Source organism: Adiantum capillus-veneris, chromosome 13, assembly GCF_014529385.1.
Source record: "Adiantum capillus-veneris isolate H3 chromosome 13, ASM1452938v2, whole genome shotgun sequence".
NCBI lineage: Eukaryota > Viridiplantae > Streptophyta > Polypodiopsida > Polypodiales > Pteridaceae > Adiantum > Adiantum capillus-veneris.
The window spans coordinates 110804595-110831368 of NC_140943.1; the positions used below are offsets into that span (position 1 = coordinate 110804595).

The 26774-nt window shown below is 45.7% G+C and overlaps 1 protein-coding gene across 2 annotated transcripts in view; it reads left to right on the top strand.

Moving 5' to 3' along the window:
* Positions 1 to 26774, top strand: part of LOC147444645 (peroxisomal fatty acid beta-oxidation multifunctional protein-like) — a 130316-nt gene that overhangs the window by 61550 nt on the left and 41992 nt on the right. For both annotated transcript variants that reach the window (XM_086527187.1, XM_086527186.1), the window contains exons 4-5: positions 13893 to 13949; positions 14089 to 14156. In XM_086527187.1, the coding sequence (XP_086383313.1) occupies positions 13893 to 13949; positions 14089 to 14156 (125 nt within the window). The remainder of the gene's footprint in view (positions 1 to 13892; positions 13950 to 14088; positions 14157 to 26774) is intronic.

A 26774-nucleotide genomic window follows, 5' to 3' on the forward strand; every position in this document is an offset into this window, starting at 1 on the left:
CGGGACTCCAGTTACACCTATAGGCTCTAGATGATTTCTGTACACAAAGAGGGCTGTCAGTGAACCTTGGGAAAACCAAGGTTATGATATTTCACACATCTGGACACATTAGACGACAGGCGATCTTCACCCTTATAGGAGGCCAGATTGAGGTGGTGGATTCATATGTATACTTGGGTATCACATTCGCTAGCACAGCGGAACGCTTCTCTATGACAAGAGCAGCGAGGGATAGATTGACACGAGGATATACTGCTCTGGCCATGCTTGAGCGACAGTGTCATCAGGCACACTTTCAGGAACCCCGCACAAAGGGGTGGCTTTTTGATACTTTGGTCACACCAGCATTGATGTATGTAGCGGCAGTTTGGGCACCTGGGCTCTCTAGTTTCTTTTGGACACAGATTGAGAGACCACAGATCTTGATGTTCTCACGGGTGATTCGCAGTAAACCTTCAGTACCACATGACATTATCAGAGCAGAGTTTGTTGCCCCGCCCATGCTAGTAGAGGCTCTCTTCAAGGTGGTCTGCTTTATTCCCCGAGTATGAGATATGGACCCTGATAGACTATCTCGCAGAGCTTTTGAGGCATCTAGACAGCTAGCGGAGGATGGTGACATAGGATCATGGTATGCACAGATGATACAGTTATTGACTCGATGTGGGTGGGACATAGACCACTTACCACCTCTTCAGTACGATCCAGATGCCCCACATATACAGCTCTCACATAGTGAGAGGAACAGAGTTATGAGACAGGACCTATTACAGCGATACACGACACGGACCTGGATCACACCCCACCAGCCCTTGCCCACGAAGATGCTACACTACAGAGACTCCTTTTTGAGCATCTCCGAGGATCGGTTTATCCAGAGGCACAGATATATGGATGTATACATGCCCCACAGTGCCCGAGTGGCGATTGGCCAGCTCAGAGTATATCACACCAGCTTGAGATTGAGGCAGGCAGAGCGGTACTGGTCATTAGAGCAGAGAGGATCTGCAGACTATGTCAGGAGGAGGTTGAGAGCGAGGAGCATTACGTATGCAGGTGCAGAGCATACAGTGACATTAGAGACAGATACACTTCCTTGTTCAGTGGACACCCCACACTACGCCAGATCATGGAGTCTACAGACCAGCGTCGATTTGGCTAGTTCTTGACGGAGATACAACGTCATAGGGAGATGCTACTACAGGATCCTATTACAGGGAGGGAGAGACGGCAGCTCCAGCTCACTAACTTCTTTTAGAGATCTACTACAGTGCATATGCCGACACAGGAGGGGGTTACCCTTCAGCGAGCTGAGGACCTCCGAGCCAGACGGAGACCGAGAGCATCTGGTTACCAGACACCTGTACTACATGAGAGGGAGATTACAGAGATTCGGGCTCGTCATCAGCGCTGTATCCAGGAGCAGATCCCTCATTTACATCTACATCTGGAGATCATGCTACAGGGGATTTTTACTTCGCCATCGCCTATGTATCACATATTACATCCTCATTATGGGACTGGATGGAGCTAGCTAGTTTGCATTGCATTCTTGTACACCCCTACGTATATATTTCACATACCCTTAGTGTTAGTGCTCCATCTCCCACCCCACTCCACTCATCACTCCTATCCTACTAGTTCAGTCCTATTTTATTTTATTTCATGTTATATTTTGTCCTTTTTCTGGTCACCCAGAGGGCGTTGACAGTTGTACATCGATTTTGTCTCGTAGGTCGAGTTCGGCCTCTAGTAGACGTTAATAAAGCTTTCTTTCTTTCTCTCTCTCTCTCTCAAGCGCGCGCGCAAGCTTGCGCACTCACACATGGTATTGGAGCTCGAAGACTACTATCTTGTACGCCGGCGTAGCATCAACGACAGGTCCTCTCCCAAGTAGCAGATTTGCCGGCATTTTCAACATGGAAGGGGGGGCGTCAATCCCTAGGAGATTTTTGTCGCGAAGGTGTGCTCTCTTGCGTGTTTTGGTGTTTCCTTTAGATCCACACCTGATTTTGAAACTGGCTTGTAGGGTGGTAGACGTAGTCTTTCACCCGGCAACTTTACTTTAACTCTACGACACAAAGGAACTTCACGAATAAGCCTGTGATTGGAATTCACAAGCTAGAGTGCTACCAATCAAACCCCAAACATTGGTGTCCCTTTCGGTATTTCTTAATTCTTAATGTCACGGGGACGTGGCAACTGTTAACTATGTCACGAGGACGTGGCATCTGCTAACTTTAGTTGTTGGTTTCTGTCCAATGATTTTTGTTTTATTTTTGAGACCCTCTTTTTGAAGTAGCAAACGGTCGGACATTGTATGGCCAATGTGAACGGTAGTTTCACCCGCAGACGGGAAGTGGTCGGCACTGGAATTCGTATAGTAAGAGGATGTCTAGGCTCAGAGCAAGATCATATAGGTCCCCTCGTCGCACTTAGCAAGTTGGTGGATACTAGGAAGTGAACTCAATAAAGGCACAAAGTCAAAGTGGGACTACCAACAGAAAGTATCTGACAATTGGGCCACATTGCACTTTTGGATGTGGTCCCAATGAGGATAGATGGTGAGATGACCAGTGGGAGCCCAACGGAATCATTTCCTAAAATTTAGGGAACTGCTATTTTGGGCCGTGAAATGTGTTCGCGTCATTACCTCCGGTATGACTAGGGGAACATTTTACAACTCTGTCGCGAAGTCAACTGAGCAACCGGTCGGGATATTTTTAGGCGGCAACCCCGAAACGGACAAATGCTTGTAAATGCGCCAAGTGGCAGGTTTTCATGAACTTGCCTCTCACAGAAAAGTTGGCGCTGAATTTTAAGCTGAGAGGAGTCTCATATTGGTTTTTGTCATAGGTTAAGAGCTATGGAGTGCTTCCTTCCCCTCTCATGTACAGTGTGGTGCTAGGAGTGATGCCCTGCACACTACACACTGCTCTCTCTCTCTCTCTCTCTTTTTTGTTTTCGGAGTCGGGCGGGGCAAGCCCGGCCGCTCCCCTTATCCACCATAAAAGTGAACAAGAAGAACGACCAGGACTATGCCCCCAGAAACCGAAGGCAGACGCTTTTGTCACTAGTTTCCTCTGGACTCGGGAGGCCAAAATTATCTACACTCATAGGGCGATGACTTTTCCCTTGAGAGACCCATTTCGGTGGGCTCTCTCTCTCTCTCCTACGTGCAGTTATGTGATGCCCCACAAAAGGGCTCTTCATTTGACTGATGTACAGCTGTGTGGGTTCATGCTTTTGTGCTGAGGCAAGAGCCTCCTTGAGCAAGAACAGGGGTAGCTAGCTGCTTCTCCAAAGCAGGCACCGGTGAGGGTCATAACCTCACCGTACAGGTGCAAATTCAGCGCTGTGTATGCGCAGAAAATTGACTGTTTTTCAGCCACACGGATGCTAGAACCCTTGGGAATAGTGCCCCACTGGCAGAGAACAGCTAGGGGACTGTTTGGGGCTGAAAACAGGGCAAAAACCAGTAAATACAGCGAGCTGAATTTACTGTTTTTGGGCTGGAATCAGAGGGTATACGTCAGTGGAAGTGAGTTCTAGCAAGGGAATTTGTTTCGCGCAAGTTTTGGGGCTGTTATTTGCCCAAAACATATGGTATCTAGCCGGATACAAGTGAAGGATTCCTAGGACTCTTCTTTGTAATTTACCCTACTAAAGAATAAAGAAATACCGAAAGGGGCGCCAATTTTGGGGCCTACAGGTTGTTGGCGTCTGCTCAGAGCATTCTAGCTGCCGAGCCGTGTGTGTGCTTAAGTGTTAATTCCCGTCGCAGGTTTCCTTTGCACGTTCTCTCTGTGTGTGTTTAAAGTAAAGAATTTCGGGTGAAAGCCAACGCCTACCGCCTCACGGGCTGGTTTTACTTAATATACTTGAGAAAAACATGTAAACTTCTACAAGCTGTCCCACTTTTATCGGGATGAAATTCCTCTACTCTAATCTTATTTCGGCAACATAACCATAGTAGAAGTCTCCACAGACAAAATTCCAAGTAAACATTGACTTTCCACGCACTCTAGAGCTCTTTGCAAAACCTAGCGAGAAATTACAGCACGCTGAAATCTTTGTTTTTGGCTTCCAATTTGCGCCAAAACACATGTTCATTAATTCCCTAGCTTCCCCGAAGCTCCTGGGACCTGAAGGCATCAAAACTGGCCAAAACGAAAAACCTGCAAAAAACTACAGCAAGCTGTAATTCTCTGTTTTATGCTCCGATTCGTGTGCCGATCATTTTTTAGGGTAGCCGTCAAGCTCTTGCACATGTAGGGTCACTTGCCCCTTGAATTAAACGAGATTCCTCGCGGGAAATCTGTCTAAACTGTTCTATGCAAGCACCCAAGGCCTTCCCGAGGCTCCCCTGGCGATATCTTGCTATTGAGGTGCGAAACCCTAAACCTCTAGGAAAACACAGCAGGCTGTAATTTTCTGTTTTGCATCATCTTGGGCGGAGCGAACAAGTCTACGCGTGCCTCAGAGGCTCTCGCATGCAATGGGACGGTTCCCTTTCAAATCGGACGAGTTTTCATGCAAGAAAACTCTCCATTTTCGCATTCCTTGGCGATAGAACTGTGCATCCTTGAAGAGGATTAGCAATTAGCTAATCCGGTTCCTGTACAGAAGGCTCTTGCCTTGGCAAACGCGCATAAAACCCCCATAACTGTACATGGTCATTTGAGAAGCCCAACTAGAGGGGCATTACTACCTGTGCAAAAGGGGGGAGAGATGCACGAGAGCAAATCGTCGCGCTACATAGAGCAAGGGAGAAGGCAAGCTTTCCATTAAAGCTGTGAGCACCTGCACCCACTACTCACACACACTATAGCACAATTATGAGCTGAAATCAGGCCCCTCTTGAAATGGGCGCCCCCTCTTGCCGATGCTTCTGGCAAATGCATCTGGAGCCGCCATGTGTCCAGTTTGCCTCTTTTGAGTTAATTCCCTAGCACCCACTGACTTATAAGTGTAGCGAGGGGCCTAAATGACTTTGAACTGAGCCTAGACACCCTTTTCTTGCTGGGATTCCAGTGCCGATTAGACCTACCCACTCGTGGTGACCTGCCCTTCCTGGTTGTGGGTGAAACTCTCTGCCGTCCAGCCATTTGCAACTTTAAAAAGAGGGCCCCAAAAATTAAACAAAAATTATTGGGAAGAAACCAACAACTCAAGTTAGCAATTTCCACGTCCTCGTGATAGATCCCCCTAGCGCTAGCTCTCTAGCCTCTTTTGATCATTGGAAATCCTCCCTTCTTCATTCACGTTTTTTAGCCAACCATTTTTTGGGGCAGCAACAGCCTGTTGGCTCGCGGATGCTTTTAACAGGACACCATTTCGAAGTTGCGGCCCATATATTATGGTCCTTTGAAGATTCTAAAGAAATATTCTACAATCAGCTATTGATTGGAACTTCCTCCTTCTGGGAAAATTTATCCAACATTTTATATTTCTTGGCTGAAGAAATATATTCTAGGCGATTTTATCGCTCCAAAATAATCTTCCTATGTCCTAGAGATGGAAGAAGAGCATTTGGTTCTAGTTCGAGAAACCATACTAGATGTTCAATACAAAGAGACAAGACGGAAGATTATTAGTGAATTTTTAGTCAAATGGATGGATCTTGATGAATCGGATTCTACTTGGTAGATAGATGAAGAAATGAAGCAATATCCTAACCTTCTTCAAGACTTTTTGGTGAAAGAATTTTTATAATTTAACATGGTGTGAGGCCAAGGGCAAAGGAAAACCGGCACGGGGGCTGCCCTGTAAGTAGAGGGTAGGATGGCCGGGTGGAGTATTGGTTTCCACACGCTACGGTCTCCCAATGGTATCGCAGCCAAGGCATGGAGGGCTTACCAAAAATAGTTTTTCATGTGAGCTTACATGCATGCAACTTGAGGAGGAAGGCGAACCTCTCAGTGTGTGGAACCTCTCTAGCACATACAATTCATGGGCCGTTGACGTCCACCATCTCTCCCCAACCAAGGGCGTTGGGTTCGCGTTGACGGGGAGGCAAAAATTTGTCATTTTATCGACTGCTGCCGAGAAACTCACGGGTCTGTCCATCTTCTTCTCCCTCGTGCGTCTCTGTGTGCTGCCATATCTTTGCTTGGGTGACTCAAGGGCCACAAAGTCCTGACCTTTTTGGGCCGAAGGGGTAGTTTCCACACCACCCCCGTGTGCAGCAAGGAGTCATGAACTTAACATAACTACAAGGTTTGAGCAAACCAAGAAATGCACGGCCTTCTGCTCGCAGTTTTCCCTGTTGTAGCAGAAAAATTGTAGCAGGAAATTTGTTCTTAGGTATTACTTGCGGTGGAGATTCTAACTCGGCCAACAAATTCAGGCAATTGAAGCTAGTACAGTTTCTAATTTCTCTCTGACAAGGTAATTCGAAGGAATTTTGGAGTGAGTATCGGCATCGATTTGCTTTCGGCAAGTCATTTTGATTTTGGAAATTCATTTGGTACGGCCAATCGCTCTCCCTGGTTTGCGGTTGCTCGTCGGCAAGGCCTACTTTACTTCGGAAAAGCTTCGCAAGGCGGTTGTTATACAAGGTATTCATCTTTTTCTTGTTAACCAAGCACTGCACCACGGATTCAGAATTAGTTATGCATCACACTTTCGACTTTGAAAACCCTACGCCCGTTAGGCCTACTATTGCATCATGCATCCGTTAGGTCTACTGCACCGTAGCAAGATATCTCATGGAGAGTACCCGAACGGCCATTCTCACGGACAAAATTGAATTACTTGATTTGCAAGAGTTTAGAGCTTTGCATCACTCATGTGTGTTTTTGAATTGAATTTTGCACACTTGAATACGAATGTCACTAGAATGTCTAATATGATAGTGCGATTTATGAATCAGCACGCCACCCCATCCCCCCAATGAGCATCCTTGTATTTTTTCCAGCTCTAGGCTTGAAAATCCAATCTTGGCGTGCTAGAGCAAGGCTTCAATCTAGACTCATTGCCAATTCTCACTCAGAAAGAGGTGGATGAGTTGTTGAAAAACATGAAACCACCGATTTTCAAGGAGAGGAGAAAGAGCGCAAAAAGGATACATTAATTATCTTCCTGAGGAAACGGGATGGTATTCACAATCTTCACCGGACTCCGGGTGCAATGAAGGCACCACAAAGTATTTTAACACTAGAAGGTAAAGCCTATAAATGGTGGATATCTCTCAAGGACAAGGGCATTGTACAATGCACATGGGCTGCCTTTGAGGATGTGTTTAGAAAAGAATTTTGCCTACTAATGAGGACATAAATTGGACTGAATGGGATAAGTGTTCTATGCGCCAGTATAAGACATTGCTTGAGTATATCTTGCATTATAGGGGTGTTATCCTCAAGCTAGAGGGTCTAGACGCCTTCCAGCAAGTACGTGGGTTCATCTGGTGGTCAACTCTTGAGCTTAAGAAGCATGTTAAAACCCAAGATTCCAAGACACTTGAGGATAGTACAGGCTCATATCTATGATGATGCAAATGAAAAAGCATAGCATAGCACATGTAACAATGTTAGTTTTTGTAAATAATTAATTTATTTACTAGAAAATAAATTTTAATTAGTTGTGTGCACACCAGAATAGAACTAGTAGTTCTAGGGCCTTAGGTGCGCCTAAACGTGGGCTAGAGCACCTCAGGGAGACCCTAGCATAAATATACCCTGAAGCTAGTGATTGGGAAATCTGGCCTTGAAAAGGGATAGACAGCACCCTCAGAATTTAAGGCTCAGAAAATTACGCGCGTTAGTGTGGGCACATGAATGAGATGGGGTTCTTAGAACAGTGATGCTAAGGCCCCAATTATTTTTAATAAGGCCTTGGGATAAGCCAGTTAAATTTAAGTTTAATCATTTGTGCCCGGGCCAAATGGCTGAACAAGTGTGAACAAGTGATGGAGGAGTAGTGCTGGTATGGCGTTGTGCCAGGGAGCATATGATGTTTTGGTCAGTAGTATTCATGTGTTTAGTTGTGAGTGAATTGCACCTTTTATTGATTGCCTAGGTAGTGGGAACCTTTAAAAGTTAAAAGTTGAATGGTTTTTCACTTGACACACTCACCCATGCAAGATCTCTCTCTCTCTCTCTCTCTCTCTCTCTCTCTCTCTCTCTCCACCCTAGCGTCCCCTCAAGTGGCACACTTACCCATGCAAGAACACACTCTCTCTCTCTCTCTCTCTCTCTCTCTCTCTCTCTCTCTCTCTCCCCCCTAGCGCCCCCTCTTCCTGCTGGCTACATAAGAGCAACACCTCTCTCAGTTTAGAGGTTAGCAGTGCACCTACCCCCCTTAATGTGAGTGTGCTCTATGCGATGGAGCTCTCCATTAGAGCTTGAGAGCAGCCCCTTGTGACTTATGTGGTAGCTTTGAGCTCCCATCATCTAGAACAAGGGCTTCTCACAGCCATATCCACTTTCTCTAGAAGTTTTGTCGCAAAGAGTTGCAGCATACGCTCTCTTTCTCGAGTGCAGTGGCTGTAAATTCTCTGTTTTCAGCCCCTAACCACCTTTATCAGGATGAATTTCAGCAGAGCATTCATAGAATCTCATCCTTCACTACCTATCCTACGTGTACGCAAAGTTTGGTGCAATTCTGTCGCGAAAAAGGCCTCGTAGCTTTGAGCTCCCATAGTTTAGAACAAGGGCTCTCACAACCATAGCCACTTTCTTTAGAAGTTTTGTCGCAAGAAGTTGCAGCATATGCTCTCTTTCTCGAGTGTAGTGGCTGTAAATTCTCTGTTTTCAGCCCCTAATCATCTCTATCAGGGTGAATTTCAGCAGAGCATTCATAGAATCTCATCCTTCTCTACCTACCCTACATATACACAAAGTTTGGTGCAATCTCATTGCGAAAAAGGCCTTCGTTTCGGCATTGGAACATGCACATGTAATAATTTCAGGTTATGTGTAGAAAATTACAGGAAGCATATGTGTGTGTTTTGCGTGCTTCTTCCTTGTGTTTATTGCAGGAAAGACGAGGTATGAAGGTGACCAATTAGCGGAAGATAGACTCTCTTCTTGCAGAGATTTCGACGAGGTTTGTGGAAGATAGACTCTCATTTTAGAGAGCTTCCAAAATCTCAGAGAAGAGGGGAAAAATCCTCTCAGCAATTAGAGAGTAGTTCTCACACTTTCTCAGTCAGAAGCAGCTAAAGAATAAAGAAAGAATAGAGGATGGACATTAGCCCCGTTCTTGTGCTTGTAAAGATTCTCCCTTAGTAATAAAGATATTCTCTTTATGGGGGGGGGGGGGGGGGACCAGCCGATCTTCTGGTCCCCAACGATTCTTCTCATTTCAATTCCCTCGAGTTTATGAATTGCATTTAAAAGTTAGTTTACGCTTCCGTCTTTTGTGATAGCATACAAATGTCTAACACTTCGAATGCACATGCATCTTATAGTCATAATAAGAGAAAATTAGTGGTAGCCTCATCCGATGCGTCCAAGAGGCCATTTGTCAATTGAGGAATTTGAAAAAGCAAAGAAAGATGAGTTGTGTGTTATTGCTTGGGTGTGAGAGTGCATGTGTGCGGCAGCGTGAGAGAGGAGAGGAGAGAGAGAGACAGTAGACACAAAACGTTGGTGTAGGGGAAGAGGGGATGATCAACCCCAACTACCAGAGCATGAAACCTGTACAAATGCCAGATGCTATCTGAGAAGTGGGTACCCCCACTGGCCCCATATATATTGAGTGCCCAAGGGAGGTCGAGTAGTATGGATGATGCCTCACGACCCAACGTGGAAATATGAGTGGGTGCCCATACTAAATGGGCGGCCGTCCCAAACCTGGGCGGCCGGACAAAGGTGCAGCCTATACATGGGTGACCAGCCCAGAGACATACAAGCCGTACAAGTATGTCGTAGACCTATGTGAAGCAGCAGAGTGGTGTAAATATAACACCCCCTCTCAACACCTGATGCTGAACAAACCGCGTGAAGCCAAAGATGTGAGGCAAAGGATGAAGATGTCTACTGCGATGTCCAGTAAAAGATACTCCATGAGTGTAGCAACAGTCCTGGGGTGTCACAACCTCCAAGAGATCTCCATGGTAAAGTGCCGTTACGAGCAATGAAGCAAAGTGTAGTACTCCACCGATACAGGGTGAAAATACTTCGTGAAGGTTCCAAACTGAGTGTGGAAACAACTCCTTGTCGTGAAAGGATGGCCATAGGCGTGCAAGTGTCCTGCCCAATAGGATCTGTGGTGTCTGTAGTCAACCGTCTGGAGAAAATGGGAAAGCCCAGGAACTGTCATGAGAATGACCGGAAGCCTGTCAATGCATGAACCTGCTCAAGGAAGGCCATATGTAGCAATCTACGCTGTAAACCTTCTCCGAAGCAAGGAAAGCCAGACTAAGCAGTCTACACTATAGAAGTTACCGTAAGTTGCAACAGTCATCGAGAGACCGCACGGACCACCACCGGATGGGGTCCTGTCAGTAGGTAGGATAATCCAAGATGAGGGAAAAGAGAGACTCAACAGTCTGCGCTGTGAAGGGCTTCTAAGAGGAGAGGTGTGGTCAGATCAAGCTGTCTACACTGTGATCATCCTCCATGAAGAAGGGAAGCCACACTGAGCAATTTGCGCTGTGAATAATCTTTGAGAAGAGGAAAGGCCGGACCAATTTGTCTGCACCGTCTTGCCTGTATCTCCCGTCTTCAATCCTCCGGCGTCAATCAAAACAAAATCCGTGCCAACAACGCCACCAAACCGCATCTCGGTGTGGCTCTCAATATGAATGAGCTGGGAGTGGCCTCAGCCCAGGTCGGGGGATAAGTCTGCTGTAAGGTTATTGAGGGTGAGTGTAAGCAACTCTGAAGGTAGCAATTCAAAGGAATGTAGTCGCTGGATGCCTGATCTTCCGCATCTCGCGGGTAAAGTCTCCAAGAGAGTCCAAAGCATTCAAGTCCCACTCCAGTCTGTAGATCCAAGCAATGAACCTATCCAAGAAGAGATCCAAGATACTCTCCCTAAGTCCATGTAGATGCTCATGTGTAAGCAATTGATCTGACGTGTCGATGTCAAGTGGTAAGTGTCTGTCCACCCAAGATGGTGGTGTCTTCTCTGGGAATGTCGGAATCCCATATGCCATGAGCATGGCCATATCTCGTGTGAACTCCTCTGATGAGTGCATAGGTGTGTCCATAGCGAACCACAAGTCACCACCCCCTTTGGAGTGCCCTACCGCCGAATGATGGCTGGAATGAATGGATCTCCCAAGGATCGTACGCCCGTAGATGATCAAGCCGATGCCGAAGATACGGTGTACTGCAACAGTCACTGAGAGACCGCATGGACCACTATCGGATGGTGTCCCGGCAGGAGGTAGCAACGTCCTCTCCATGAAACGCGAACCAAGTGTCTGCTGTCCACCCATAAACGCAACTGCGAGGTGATGAAAACGCTGCTGTCCAGCGAATTTCAGCGTGCTCGTACGCTCCCGGTAGGGTCCGGAGCGGTGCAGGGGGTTTGGGATCTGACCGGCAAAGCACAAGATGCTGAGCCAGATATAGGAAGACAAGATTCAAGATGGGCCAAGGCTAGCGCTGCCCCCCAAGCTGAGAAAATGCAAGTCAGCCCCAAAAAACGCAGATGCTCCACCAAAAAACCCAGAAACGCAAATGGAAGAGGGGGCACTTCCGGCGCTCCCAGACCCTAGCGCTATTGGAGAAAACAGCAGATCTGATGGGTTCTTGCAACAATGCGGGTAGGAGGCATTGCATCGCGAGAAACACTGTCCAAGTGATGGTGTCACCCCCTCTTGCAGAGATCGCTGGCAGATTTGACTGTTGGGAGAAGAACTTGATGTTGATGATGATGCACCTGGTCTCAAGACCATGAAAAACTCGTTGCTGATACCATGTGAGAGTGCGCGTGTGCAGAAGCGTGAGGGGAGAGGAGAGAGAGAGAGAGACAATAGACACAAAACCCTGGTGTAGGGGAAGAGGGGGCGATCAACCCTCCCGACTACCAAAGCATGAAACCTGTACAAATGCCAGATGCTTTTTGAGAAGTGGGTACCCCCTTGGCCCCATATATATGAGTGCCCAAGGGAGGTCGAGCAGTATGGTTGATATACATGGGTGGCCAACCCGGAGACATACAAGCCGTACAAGTATGCCGTAGACCTATGTAAAGCAGCAAAGTGGTGTGAATCTAATATTGGGAAGGTGGCATATCAAAAAGGATTGTCAAGGAAAATTTGTTGCCTAGGGTAAGGAAAAAGTTGTGCACATGGGACAATTGCTTCCCCTAAAGTCCTCTTCTCGTTATTCCAATGTGAAAGTAACACATATCGAAGCGGTTCATGAGTGCTTCATTACGGCCTCGACGTGGCAACCGACTCTTAGCGTCTGTTGAAACCTTTCAAAGGTGAGGTCCTAGTGGACAGGGAGCTTGAGGAGCAACTTGCTGTGGAAGAGAACGAGGAGATTCTCGTTCAGGAATAGATACTGGCTTACAAGGAAAGGAAAGCGAAAGGTAAAGTGAATGGCGGTTCTTAGTCAAGAACTTTCTCGCATTGGATGCGAAGTGGAGGGAGGAGGAGGACCTAGCAGATAATGGAACTTTACCTTGATGCTTTCGGTCTAGCTTCGACTATTTCGAGAGTTCCCGGAGATAAGCGGGTTGAATCTGGTGCAAGCAGGACTGCACAAGAGGGGAGTTACTCGCTCCTCTGTCACAGATTACCTAGATGGAATAAAGTCACTGACTTCCTTTGGATTTTAGGGATACTGATGGGACTGACTGTATTCTGTTGGATGACTTTATGAAAGAAGTACTTTGAACTGGGAATTTCTGAAATGAATCTGTTACATGTGGTCTCTCATGTGAGTAGTGTTTGAGTGCATGTTTGAAAGATGAAATGACTGCAGTATTTCGGTCTTGTTTTCCGGAGAGATGAGATGTATATGATAGTAACAAGATTTAGTCAATCGAGACATCTGTGGAGATTAGTGTCAGATCTAGATGTGATTGCTAAATACGTTGCCGATTGATCATGATTCTCATCCAAGATCTTGATGGAAGTAGTGATGTGAATGTGATTTGAATGTTCAGTGATTGTCGTCGTTGTGCAAGTGCTGGATATGTGTTGTCTAGTGCGTCAGTACTGTCAGTGTCTATTGAACTAGTTTATGGCTTATGTCGGTTTTGCAGGCGTAATTGAGGGCGATTACAATTCTTTCAAGAGGGGGAAATGTGAGAAAGTGATGACGTGGCATGGCCAACTGAAAGAGAAATGGCCGAGTGGACGAGAACACTAAACAGACCAAATTAAAGAACTTATGGAGCACCGGCCGAGAGGCCTAAAACCCTAAAGACTAGAAGCTTGAACTCTGGGAGAGAATTTCGTAAAATGCACTAACATGCTGACGTGGCAGAACGTAAGTATGCCTGGTAGGGCCGTGCGGAATTCCTACAATTTGTGCTGTAGGTGCCGCCTGGCAAGCTCTACGGATTTTCGTGATTTGCGTTGGGCTGTTGATGTGGCAGTTTTTACGTGAGCTTTTGGGTTTAGTGGGGCCTCACTCTGGAGAGCATTTGGATGTAGAGTCTGAGAGTAGAGGTCCCTTGGGGGTTGTGCTTTGCAATGATCAATGATAAAGAAATACCGAAAGGGGCATCAGTCTTTGGGGCCAATGCTTCTAGGCGCGGAACCCGTCATACCGTGTTGAATCTCTCTCTCTCTCTCTCTCTCTCTCTCTCTCTCTCAAAATTCAATGATTTTGAAGTTTCTGTTCGTGTGTTGCTATTGATATCTCGCTTGGTGTCTCCAAGCCTGTTAGAATTTGTTTGGACTATTTTATGTTCTCTTGTCATTATTTTTTCTTGTTGCCCCTTTGTAGCATTGAGCTGACATGATCAAGTCTTTCTGCTAGGAAATGTCTCTCTTCTTGGACGTGTTTCGATAGACATAATGATAAACACAATCGAAGGTATCATTCAAACGTCTACTTTTTTTTTTCCATGGTGGATGTACTTAGTATGTTTGCTTGCCCATTGGAAATCTTTTCTTTTATTGTTGGAGTGGCTTTTCTAGCTAACGGTGATAGCATGAATTTCCAATGTGTCAAGGTTCAAAAAAGCCCTCTGTTGCTGCAATCGAAGGCCTTGCCTTGGGTGGTGGTCTTGAATTAGCTATGGTATTACCTATCACCTCGTTACTTCATTTGTTACAAACAGTGAAGCTAACGTCACTTGTTGTCAAGTTTAAAGATTAAAATCAAATTGGTCGTGTATTACTGATTTGTGATTTGAACGTTGTAGAACGTTCGTTCAGTTTATAGCTTATTTAGGAATTAAGAAATGTGCACTTTTGGCTTATCTCGGTGTTGTAAAAGCTCAAAGTTTAGGAATCAAGGCTTTGCACTATAGCTACTCCTTCATGTGAAGTTTAGATGACTTTCAGTCAAGGAACTTTCTTTTCTACATAATCGGTATCTTCATCGTTAAAGTTATTATAATTCAACTCATTTAAATTTTGGATTAGTCCTCCACTTTATTCATCCTCTCTCTGTTGTAGGTATGTGTGGGCCTTTTGATTGTGTGCTTGTGCAAGAGTTTTGGGCCTTCCTGTTGTTTACAACTAGACCTTTCTAATCATATGGAGGAATAGAATTTTGAACAGGTAGCTGCCATAACCATTCCACGAATATGAGAGATTGAGAAGTAAGGAATAGTCTTGGTATCTGATTATACATTTTATGATCACACCTTTATGGTGATTGGCATGTTTTGTAGATTTCTCAGTCATTCTTTTACACACACACACACACACACACACACACACACACACACACACACACACAGAGAGAGAGAGAGAGAGAGAGAGAGAGAGAGAGAGAGAGAGAGAGAGAGAGATGCCTTCAAAATGCCAAAATGACATATGAGACCAAACTGTTACAGTCGTGGTGGATCTAATACAATGTCTGGGTACAAAATAAAATGAAGTAAAAGAAAAGCTAAAATGAACATCAGTGTTCGAGGATGTATTACATTGGTCGCTGAAGAGCATAGTCAATGTCCGCCTCTATAAATAGTCATACTCGACGTCTCCCATGTCGTGCTAGAATAGTCTCGATCGTCTAGTGGAGCCTCCATCGTCGATGTCGTGGTGGCCCTCGTAGACGTGGGCATCTAGCTTTCCCAAGCTTAATGGCTGTGTCAGTCAATTTATCTCTGGTATAGGTGGACTTTGAAGTTTGCTGCGAAGCTTGCTCATCTGACTGCCGGGCTCTGCTCTTAAGAAGTCAGTGATCTTCTCTGTGAATGTCTCGCGTTGTCTAATAAAACAACCTGAGGAATCTCTGATCCTGATATCTCATGACTCTAGCTAGTGGTCCAAAGCCCTCTCTGAATAGACAGTGAAAACGGCCAGTATCTCATAGTATACCCGACAGTGACATGTGATGTAACTCTGTCTCTGGCTCTATATGACACAAATGGAAAATCTTGGCCTCTGTTGGTACTCTCCTAAATCTGCCAATCTCAATCTCTAGCTGATGCGATGATGTGCTCATCTGACCAATAGCACATCGTATCCCATGGGATAAATGAGTGTACATATAGGCAGGTCTGATCACATATCCATCTCTGTGAGCTGGAGAAGATGCTCTCTGTAAAAAGCCACCTTCGTGCCAAGCTCTCGTGTTGGCTCCGTCCATGTCCTTCTAGTATCTAGCTGGTCAAATCTTGTCTGATGAGGTGGTAATCTTGGTCTGTGTGAGGGACAAGGGGTTCGTCTAGCGAGTATTGGAAAGGGGGTAGTTTTTCCATACTAAATCCATGTATAGCTGAAACCATGTCATCATCTCTGCATACCAACAAGATGTGTCTCCTTGTGTGGCAAGCTTTCGAGAAGACTCCAAAGCTAAGCGAGCATATCTATCTTTGGGGAGATCCCAAATACTGTGTATAAAAGAGACGGATCTAGTAAGTGCCTCTATAACCAGCTGGGGAGCAGCAAGCTCTGCATGAATAATCTCGTGCCCTTGGCCCTAATCATCCGGGAAATCATAGTGTCACAAATTGCTGACGTGTCAAGCCACTGAAGAACGGAGCCAGCTTGTAGATCCTGGCCGAGGGGCCTAAACCCTAGAAGAAGCAGAAGAAGAAGCAGCTGAAGAAGTTTGTACCAACTTATGGAACCTTGTTTGATGGGGCCCAAGGAACTAGAAGCAAAACCCACAAAAGTTCTAGAGTAAAAAGTTGATAATGTGGCTCATGTACGGAACCCCCGCAAAACGCGTTGACATGTTGATGTGGCGGGCGGTACAGACAGTCCCACGATTCGCGCTGACAGTGCCACGTGGCACCTGTACGGATTTCGTAAATTGCGTTGGTAGCTTTTCACACTAGTTTTCGGGATTAGATGCTTTTGAGTTTGAAGCTTTTCATGTAAACTGCTTTTCATAAGCCCAGGGCCTCTAAACATGTGTAGAGGTTTCAGTCTCTGGTACTCTTCCGGGTGAAGTTGCAAAGCGCAAGTACCGGCATTGTACTCAGTTCAAGCAATATAAAGAAATACCGAAAGGGGCGCCAAGGTTTGTGGCCAGTGCTTTCTCGGGGTGAAACTCTTCCACTCCCCGTCTCATGTGTCGTGCATCTCTTACGGTTCAGTTGTTATTTGAAGTGCTTAAAGTTGTTCAATGTGTTCTTTTCCGTTGGCACGTGGTGCGCATCTCCGTGATAGTGGTATCAGAGCTTCAGGCTTCCGCTTTTCTGAAAGCATACCGATCCTACCAAAGAGCAAACAGAGCAAGGTGGCCCTTTCAAGGTTTACTGGAAATTTTATTAAAGAATCTTTGTGTCCCGACCCCGGACTTATTAGCCACTCCCACCCTTCATCGCGCATCGGACGCACTCCTGTCTTCATCACTCTGACTTGCAGGGCATAAGCCATAAAGATCACTTACAATTGAAGGATCTAAGATTTTTCAAGCCGTTGTTTTTCTCAAAGGCAGTGCCATGCCGTGGTGGATGTCTATAGCTACCACGCCGCACACTCCAAGGACTTGGCAAGCTCTCAAGAAAATTTTTGCCCGAAGTTATATGCTTTTTGGCATCTTCCTTCAGAGTGCAGATTCTGGAAAAGTGGGGCACCCTGAAATGCTTGCCACGGAAAGCCTAGCAGATTACAACTTGGAATTTTTGGACATCTCTTAGCAGGTGTCTCTTCTCGAGCTGATAACCTTGGAGGTCCAATGTGATTGCTATGTCGTGGCGCTACCATCACCACCCAGGAACACTGTCTATCGAGGCTTGTTTCGACTATTCAAGAGTTTATGGACCATGTTGCAGTCGGCTACAACCTTATAGAAGAAATCTAATGTCACAAATTGCTGACATGTCAAGCCACTGAAGAAGAGAGTCAACTTGTAGATCCCGGCTGAGGGGCCTAATCCTAGAAGAAGCAGAAACAGAGGAAGTTTGTACCAACTTATGAAACCCCGTTCGATGGGGCCCAAGGAACTAGAAGCAGAACCCACAAAAGATCTAACGTAAAAAAAAGCAGTGTAACAGGGAACGGGTGGAACGCACCCTAAACGTTTCGAAATGGCGTTCCGGATGGATCTGCGTTCCGAAACGGAGTCAGAACGGGGTGTAACCGGAATGCTGACATGGAATGGGGGGGAACAGGGCGGAAAGCCATCCGGAACGGGCATCCAGAATGGTCGACTGAAAAGTCAAATGTTTTTTTAACTAGCCGTTTTGGGGGTATATTTTGGGGCTGTTTGGGGGCAGATTTGGGGATAGGTTTGTAGCTATTTGGATAGCTGATTTGGGGCTGTTTGGGGGACTCGTCTCACCTCCTCCTCAAGCTCTCAACGTCTCTCTCTCCTGAGCTACTCTCCTTGCTAAAGCTTCGGCTTGGACATAGAGCTCTAGCTTCTATGTGTTCTTTTTTTGCGGAAAGCACACTACTCTCAAGGAATGAATGTGACTTCTACCTTTCTTTCTCAAGCTCCATCCCTCCCCCCATCGTATCTCAAGCTCCATTACCCCCCCCCCCCCCCCCCCCCCCCCTCTCTCTCTCTCTCTCTCAAGAGTCAAACTCCATCGCTCTCTCTCAAGCTCCGTCGTCATAAAACATGCCTAAATATGGCTCTAATTAGAGTGGTTGAATTCAAAATCTTAGCTGATAGTTTTCCACTAACATATATTTGCTTTCTATAGTCTACCATTCCTGTTCCGGCTCCCATCCTCCCTCCCGTTCTCGTCCCGTTCCGCACCTCCCGCCCCCGTTCCCCGTTCCTGTTCCGGGTAACTTTGAAAGAAAGTCGATGATGTGGTTGCTGTACGAAACCCCCGCAAAACCTGTTGACATGCTGATGTGGCAGGTTGTACAGACAGTCTCACGATTCACGCGTTGACAATGCCACGTGGCACCTGTACGAATTGTCTTAAACTGTGCTGACAGCTTTTCACACCAGTTTTGGGATCAAATGCTTTGGAGTTTGAAGCTTTTCATAGGCCAAGGGCCTCTAAATATGTGTAGAGGGCTCAGTCTCTTGCACTCTTTCGGGTGAAGGTGCAGAGCGCGAGTACCGGCATTGTACTGAGTTCAAGCAATATAAAGAAATATCGAAAGGGGCGCCAAGGTTTGGGGCCAATGCTCTCTCGGGGTGGAACTCTGCCACTCCCCGTCTTGTGTGTCGTGCATCTCTTTTAGCTCGGTTGTTATTTGAAGTGCTTAAAGTTGTTCAGTCTGTTCTTTTCCGTTGGCAAGTGATGCCTGTCCCCGTTACACATAGAGACCAAAAGCCTCACCATCCATCCAAACTGTCAGTTCTTCTATGATGGTCTACTGATGGTCCAATGGGTCAAATAGCCAGAGCTTTGTTCGAGATTCTTGAAACTGAACACATCCTCTCCATGCTCCTCAAAGTTGCATATACTCTCGTCAGTCTAGTCTCTGTTGCTCTCCTCGAGGAGAACTTTGGACCACTGAAGACCACTCCAGGTAAATGTTCCCGTCTGTATACTCAATCGTTTGTTGACCATTTATGAAGGTCGGTACAGATGGCCTGACCCAATGTGTTGTGGTGTTGAACACCATAACTTTGTTCTTGCCAAGGTTCACCACCAAGCCGCTATCACTAGCAAAAGTGTGCAATGCATCCAAGTGTTACTGCATCCCCACTGGCAAATTTGAGATCAACACAATATCATCTGTTCACAATAGTAATGAGATCTATGTCCCTGCTAGCTGTGCTCCCTGTTGCCTCCCTTGTCAATGTAATATAAAACCTCATCTATATACAAACCAAACAATGTAGGGGAGAGTGGGTATCCCTATTTCACTCCAACAGGGGAGTGATGTCACAGGACTTGGGCATCCCAAGCCGGGAATTCGGCATGCGTAACACACGAGAGAATCACTTAAAATACTTCACAACTTTAAAATCATAGTTCAATTTGGTCAACACGGCCCGAGTTCTGTGCCCAAAGAGATTGGCCCCAAAGATTGGCGCCTTTCGGTATTTCTTTTATATTAATGCTTGATCAAAATAAAAATCCTGTGGGTCCTCGGCTCTCAGACTCTACGTCCATATGCTCTGAAGAGTGAGGCCCTTTGGCCCTTTTTATTCTTACAAGGGATGCCAAAAGTAACTAGCTCCAAAAGTTGCCAAAAGCAACTAGCTCCAAAAGTTCCCAAAAGCAACTAGCTCCAAAAGTTGCCATAAAAAGCACCAATGCGAATTGCGGAAATCCGTACAGGCTGCTACATCATCAGCCAACGCAAAAAGCGGGATTCCGTACAGTTTGCCACATTAACTTGCCAACGCGTTTTGAGGGTGTCGTACTGTTACCACGTGGCATTTCTACTGCAGGGTCACTGCGTGTGTGTGTGTGTGTGTGTGTGTGTCCAGGCAGGGTTGCCAGGTCATCATTTTGTGACATACCCTCCTCTTGAAAGAATTGTAATCGCCCTCAATTACGCGTGCAAAATCAGGCATAAGCCACACACCAATTAAGCAGACACTGACTCTAAGTATCGACCACTAGACGACACAAATCCAACACTTGTACAAAGACGACAGTCACGTCACATCACATGACAGATCAAATCAATCACAGAAAAATTCATTCCAAATCTCAGACCATGATTGCTAGCAACGTACGTATTTAGTAATCGCATCTAGATTCATCCCGGACCTCACTGATGTCGAATTAACTAATCCTTATTGCGATCATCTCTATAGAGATTTTCCACTCAAGCACTATCGTGTGCGAGTAATCATTTCTGGGGATCCCAATCCATCACTAAGTTCATACTGAACAGAGTGGTCCAATCATTCAGTTCTAGCTGTGTGGCCATCTCATCTCACAGGAACTCTTGATGCGCTCACGACAATTCCATTTAATCAGTGGTGATTCAATATTCATGATTCGTTATCAGGTTCATTCGACAGTTGTCACTGCTCCAAAATCATCATCATCTCATTCTTAATCCTATTATCTGCTCACAAATAGCAGGTTTTCCATTACCTCTATTCAAAATTCATGATACTTATCGTTGTCAGGGTCATTTTGAAGCCATCATTGCTTCGAATCGTCATCCATTATCATCGATTTCACCTGTTATTTGCACATATCTAGCAAGTTCTTCCAAAGAACATTAATCTCATACATAAATCGTATTTCAAAGTTCTTCATTCACACACTTAGTTCATACTGAACACAGTGTCTCAATCATCTAGTCATCTCATCCGTTCAGAAGTCTTGATGCCCTAGAACCTTGTGTCGCCATCTCATCCCGCAGGAACTCTTGATGCGCTCATCACAGTATCCAGTCATCTCATTCATATGGAGTCTTGATGCACTAGAATCATTCAACATGCGTCATCATCCATTCATTCAAATTCATCATTCTTATCTCGAATCGACGAATCCATTCTTGAGCTTCAGTCGCTCCCGATCTCACCATCTCATCCTCGATGTCACTTGCAAAACAAGCAAGGAGATGGCTCACCTCGTTGCAAAAGAGTTGATGTCCAGCTTCATGCTTCCCAATCCCTATAGATGTGAGTTCTTCGCTCCTATTTCCGGTTATCTGTCACAAACAACTAGATTGTCAGTACATCTGAAACCGGCCCGTAGGGCGGTAGGCGTTGGCTTTCACCTGAAATTCTTTACTTTAGACACACACACAGAGCACTTTGCAAAGGAGACCTGTAACGGGAATTAACACTTAATCACACACACGGCTCGGAAGCTATAATGCTCCGAGCAGACGCCGACAACCTGTAGGCTCCAAAATTGGCGCCCCTTTCGGTCTTTCTTTATTCTTTAGGAGGGTAAAGTACAAAGAAGAGTCCTGGGAATCCTTTGACTGTATCCCACTAGATACCGCTTGTTTTGGCCAAATTTCGGCAGCATAACAGCCCCTAAACTTGCGCGAAACCATTTCCCCTGTTGGAACTAGCTTCTACTGGCGTATACCCCCTGATTCCTGCCCAAAAACAGTAAATTCAGCACGCTGTATTTACTGGTTTTTGCCCTGTTTTCAGCCCCAAACAATCTCCTAACTGTCCTCTGCCAATGGGGCACGATTCCAAAAGGTTCTGGCGTCCGTATGGCTGAAAACAGTAAAATTACAGCGCATACACAGTGCTGATTTTTCCATAGTTACATGGGACGGCGGGTCGGGGTCGGGAACGGGGACGGGACGGCAAAAGTCAAGAAACGGGGACGGGGGTCGGGACGGCAAAAAAAAAAAGAAGTTTTTTTGGCATTTTTTGACCTATACACATGCCACATACATAGAGAATCACTTTGACCACAAACTTACACTAAATAGACCAAAGAACATGAGTCATATAGACGCAAATGTGCTAAGAAAACATCGAGAAATGAGGACCCAAAGGGTGGCTTTTATAGCCATTGGGGTGCTTTGAAGTTCAAACATATGGCTATTGGAGAGAAACTAGCCTCTAGAAATGATCAGGTTTTCAAATTTTAAAAAAAGTCCCCTCCCATCCCCTGCCGTCCCCTCCCGTCCCCTGCCGTCCCCGGGACGTTTTGCCTGCGTTCCCACTTGGCAGCTCTTTTCTCGTCCGTCCCTGTCCCGGAAATGGGCGTCCCCCGTCCCTAGGGTCCGTCCTCTCCATCCCCTGTTACTATGGATTTTGCACCTGTAAGGTGAGGTTATGACCCTCACCAGTGCCTGCTTTGGAGTAGCACCTAGCTACCCCTGTTCCTGCTCAAGGAGGCTCTTGCCTCAGCACAAAAGCATGAACCCACACAGCTGTACATCAGTCAAATGAGGAGCCCTCTTGTGTGGCATCACATAACTGCACGTAGGGGAGAGAGAGAGCAGTGTGTAGTGTGCAGGGCATCACTCCTGGCACCACACTGTACATGAGAGGGAAAGGAAGCACTCCATAGCTCTTAACCTGTGACAAAAGTTGAAATGAGGCCTCTCCCAGCTTAAAAATCAGCGCCCATTTTTCTGCAAGGGGAAAGTTCATGAAAAATCGACACTTGGCGCATTTACAAGCATTTGCCCATTTCGGGTTCACTGCTTAAAAATATCCTGACCGGTTGCCCAGTTGACTTCGTGGCAGAGTTGTAAAATGTTCCCCTAGTCATACCAGAGGTAATGACGCGAACACATTTCACGGCCCAAAATAGCAGTTCCCTAAATTTTAGGAGATGCTTCCGTTGGGCTCCCACTGGTCTTCTGACCATATATCCTCATTGGGACCGCATCCAAAAGTGCAATGTGGCCCAACTGTCGGATACTTTTTGTTGGTAGTCCCACCTTGACTTTACGCCTTAATTGAGTTCACTTCCTAGTATCCACCAACTTGCTAAGTGCGACGAGGGAACCTATATGATCTTGCTCTGAGCCTAGACATCCTCTTACCATACGAATTCTAGTGCCGACCACTACCCATCTGCGGGTGAAACTACCGTTCACATTGTCCATGCAATGTCCGACCGTTTGCTACTTCAAGAAGAGGGTCTCAAAAACAAAACAAAACCCCTTGGAAAGAAACCAACAACTAATGTTAGCAGTTGCCACGTCCTTGTGACATAGTTAACAGTTGCCATGTCCCCGTGACATACCCCCCTCTTGAAATCGCAAACGTCCTCGATTGCATACCATAAATACACACCACTGATAATCTTGTGCTATTAACACTCTTTTATCATCGCATGTATCCGCAAGAAAGGTCATAACATATAGATACAAATGACTTAATGAGGCCTTCATACTTTTGTCATTTCCATCTATTACACTGAATTCATATTACATTTGATGTACTAGCTCTATCATTACCCCTCCTTTGCACACGTTGGGTTGGGGCATAAGTAGGCTGTAACCCAAAGGCTTCAAGGTAAAGCTGCAATACATTTGGTGACTCTGACAGTTCATGCTCTTCCATCCACTTTGCATCCATAGACGGATAGTGCTTGAACTTCACCAAATAGCGTCTTGCAACTTGTCCTTTAACTTTTCTGTCCTTATGTGCCAAAACTTGCTCAGGTACGAAGATCTCATCAAGTTCCTCAACTTCTGGCTGATCCTCATCTGGCATATCTTCTGGCACATCACCCACGAAGGGTCTTAGAAGACTCACATGAAACGCATTATGAATCTTCTATGCATCAGGCAATTTCAGCCTGTAAGCCACATCGCTGATCTTGTCAAGCACTTGAAAAGGCCCATAGTAACGCATGTTGAGCTTAGGAAACAGCCGTTCCTTGCCCTTCATCTTCTTTAACCTTGCCTTTTCGAACCTTAACAGAACCCAATCACCAGGTTATAGTAGCAATTCACGACGGTGACGATCAACAGTCTTTTTTTACTTTGCTTGAGTCTTCTCCAAGGCAACTTTAATCTTCTTATACATCTCATCCATGTTCTCAACATATCGATCTGCCTCAAAGATCTTGTCCTTTGTATGCAAAATGGGAGGAACCTTTTTGCCGCCTTCAACAATCTCAAAAGGTGCTTTGCCAATAGACGAATGCACCGTATTATTGTACGCATACTCAAGCATAGCCAAATACTGTTCCCACTTGCCCTTATTATCTAACACATAGCATTTTAGCAAATCTAAGACAGTAGAATTAACCTCTTTTGATTGTCCATAAGTTTGTGGATGAAACGAAGACAAGAATTTGAGCGTAGTGCCCATGTTCTCAAACAATCCTCTCCAGAACAAACTGGTCATGCGTGGCATACCATGGTACTTAAACACATTGTACATGAACAAGCTTGCCATCTGATCAGATTTTATCTTCTTCTTGACAGGGATAGAATGGGCCTGCTTGCTGAACCTGCAGATAATGGTCCATATACCATCATTCCCAGTTGGCGTCCTTGGAAGATCAAAGATAAAGTCCATAGCAATGCTTTCCCATGGCTTATCCGGAATCGGCAGTTGTTGTAACAACCCTGGTGCCTTTTGCCTGTCAAACTTGACCTTTTGGCAAACTATGCATACTCGCACGAAGGCATCCACATCTCTCCTCAAGGTAGGCCAATAGAAGAATGTGTGTACCGCTTTAACTGTTGCATCAATGCCACGATGCCCTGCATACGGTGGGACAAAGTCTGCCATGCATCATCATAAAACCATCTCTGAGGAGGTAGTGCTCGTGATGTTGCCCCTCTTGTAACTGTTCAAAGATCCTTGCAAAATCTTCATCAGCAGTATACTGTTCCTTCATGTCATCTAACTCATGATGATAAGGAATTGACAGAGCTGAAATTTGTGGCTTTCTTGATAACGCATCAGCCACAACATTCTTCTTGCCTTCCACGTGCTTAATCTGGAAGTGGAACATGGAAAGAATGTTTGCCCATCGCATATGCTTTTCGGATAACTTTGACTGTGTCAAGAAGTATCGCAAGGTCTGATGATCTGTTTGGACAACAAAATCAGCACCTAAGAGGTAGTGCTTCCAGCTAGAAAGTGCATGAATCACGGCCAAGAGCTCTTTCTCATAGACTTGCATAGTCCTCTCTGGCCCTTGCAAAATTCGGCTTTCATAAGCTACTACCCGTCCATCTTGCATTAGCACTGCTCCGATGCCACTGCCACACGCGTCACACTAGACCACAAATGACTTTTTGAGATCTGGCAAAACAATAATTGGATCTGAAGTCAACTTTTCCTTTAAGAGACTAAAAGCTGAAATCTCTTTTTGGGTCCATCTGAAAGTGACCTCTTTCTTTTGCAATGCGTGAAGAGGCGATGCTATCTTTGCAAAATTTCTGATAAACCTTCTATAGTAGGAACACAATCCCAAGAAGCTTCTGACATCGTGCGTAGTCTTCAAGTCTGGCCATGTCTTGATAGCTTCGACCTATGCGGATCCATTCTAACACCATCCTTTGAGACTATGTGGCCCAGAAAGTGGATCTCTTCGAGGAAGAATTCACTTTTCTTAGGATTGACAAGTAACCTGTGACTGCGCAGCTCTTCAAACACAATGGTCAAGTCACGCCTATGCTCCTCTTCATTCTTCGAATACACTATCATGTCATCGAAGAACGTTCCAACAAACTGTTGATGCGAGTGGAAAATCTGGTCCATCATTCTGTTGAACGTGGCAGGAGCATTTGTTAGCCCAAACGGCATCACTAGAAACTCATAAAGACCAAATGTCGTTCTAAACGCAGTCTTGTGCACATCCTCTGGCCTTATACGAATCTGATGGTACCCACTCTTAAGGTCTATCCTGTTGAAAATTGCAGCCCTCTAAACGATCAAGAATATCATCATTTCTAGGAATAGGGAACCTATTCTTGATGGTATTCTTATTCAACGCACGATAATCAATACACATGCGCCATGAGCCATCCTTCTTTTGCACTAGGAGTACTGGGGAGCAAAAGGGTGAAGAACTAGGCTGAATCAGCCCCTTCTCTAATAACTCCTCAACCTTGCCCATAATCTCTTTCTGCTGCGCCGCACTAACCCTGTAGGGAGGTCTATTTGGTGGGCTACACCCTGGCACCAAATCTATGCGATGGTCCTCAGGTCTCTCTAGCGGCAATTGCGACGGTAATGAATCAGAAAAACACTCACTAAACTTTTGCAAAAATGCTGACCTTTCTTTATCTAACACAGATAAATTTGACTGATCACTATCTGAGACATCACGTGCAAAAATCAAGTACACAGAAAGATGATTCTTTATTACAGAAGTGATAGCAGAAGCAGATACAATAGGGATTGACTCTCCGTTAAGCTTTACATCCAAGATGTGAGTTTTGCCCCTATGCTGTACAGTGATCTTTTTGTTGTAGGCATCCAAGACTCCATGCACTCGGAACATCCACGAGATCCCCAACAAGGCGTCACAACCTTCCAGCGGCATGATGTAAAACTCGTAAGTGTCCACATACGACTGAATATGCAGACGCAGTTTTCCAATGATGGGAGTAACACACTCTGAGTGGCCAGGACATGCCAACCCTGCCTCTGCTGTGTACCCCATCTCTTCAGCTCTGATGCCCAGCTTCATAGCTAACTCTGGTGAGATAAAGTTGGCTTTGGCACCTGGATCAAAGAAGATGAGTGCCGTCTGATCCCTAACTTTACCCCATGCCCTGCATAACTCACTGGCATCTGTGCTGGGCTTGTCACCCACCATGTCTGGCACTAAACCTGCCGTGGGTTTTGGCTTCTTGCCTTTCTGGTCTTATTTATCTTCTGAGTCAGCTCGTCTTTTCCTTTGTGGACAATTGATAGAAAAGTGACCAGGCTGCTCGCATATAAAGCATTTGTTCTCAGCCA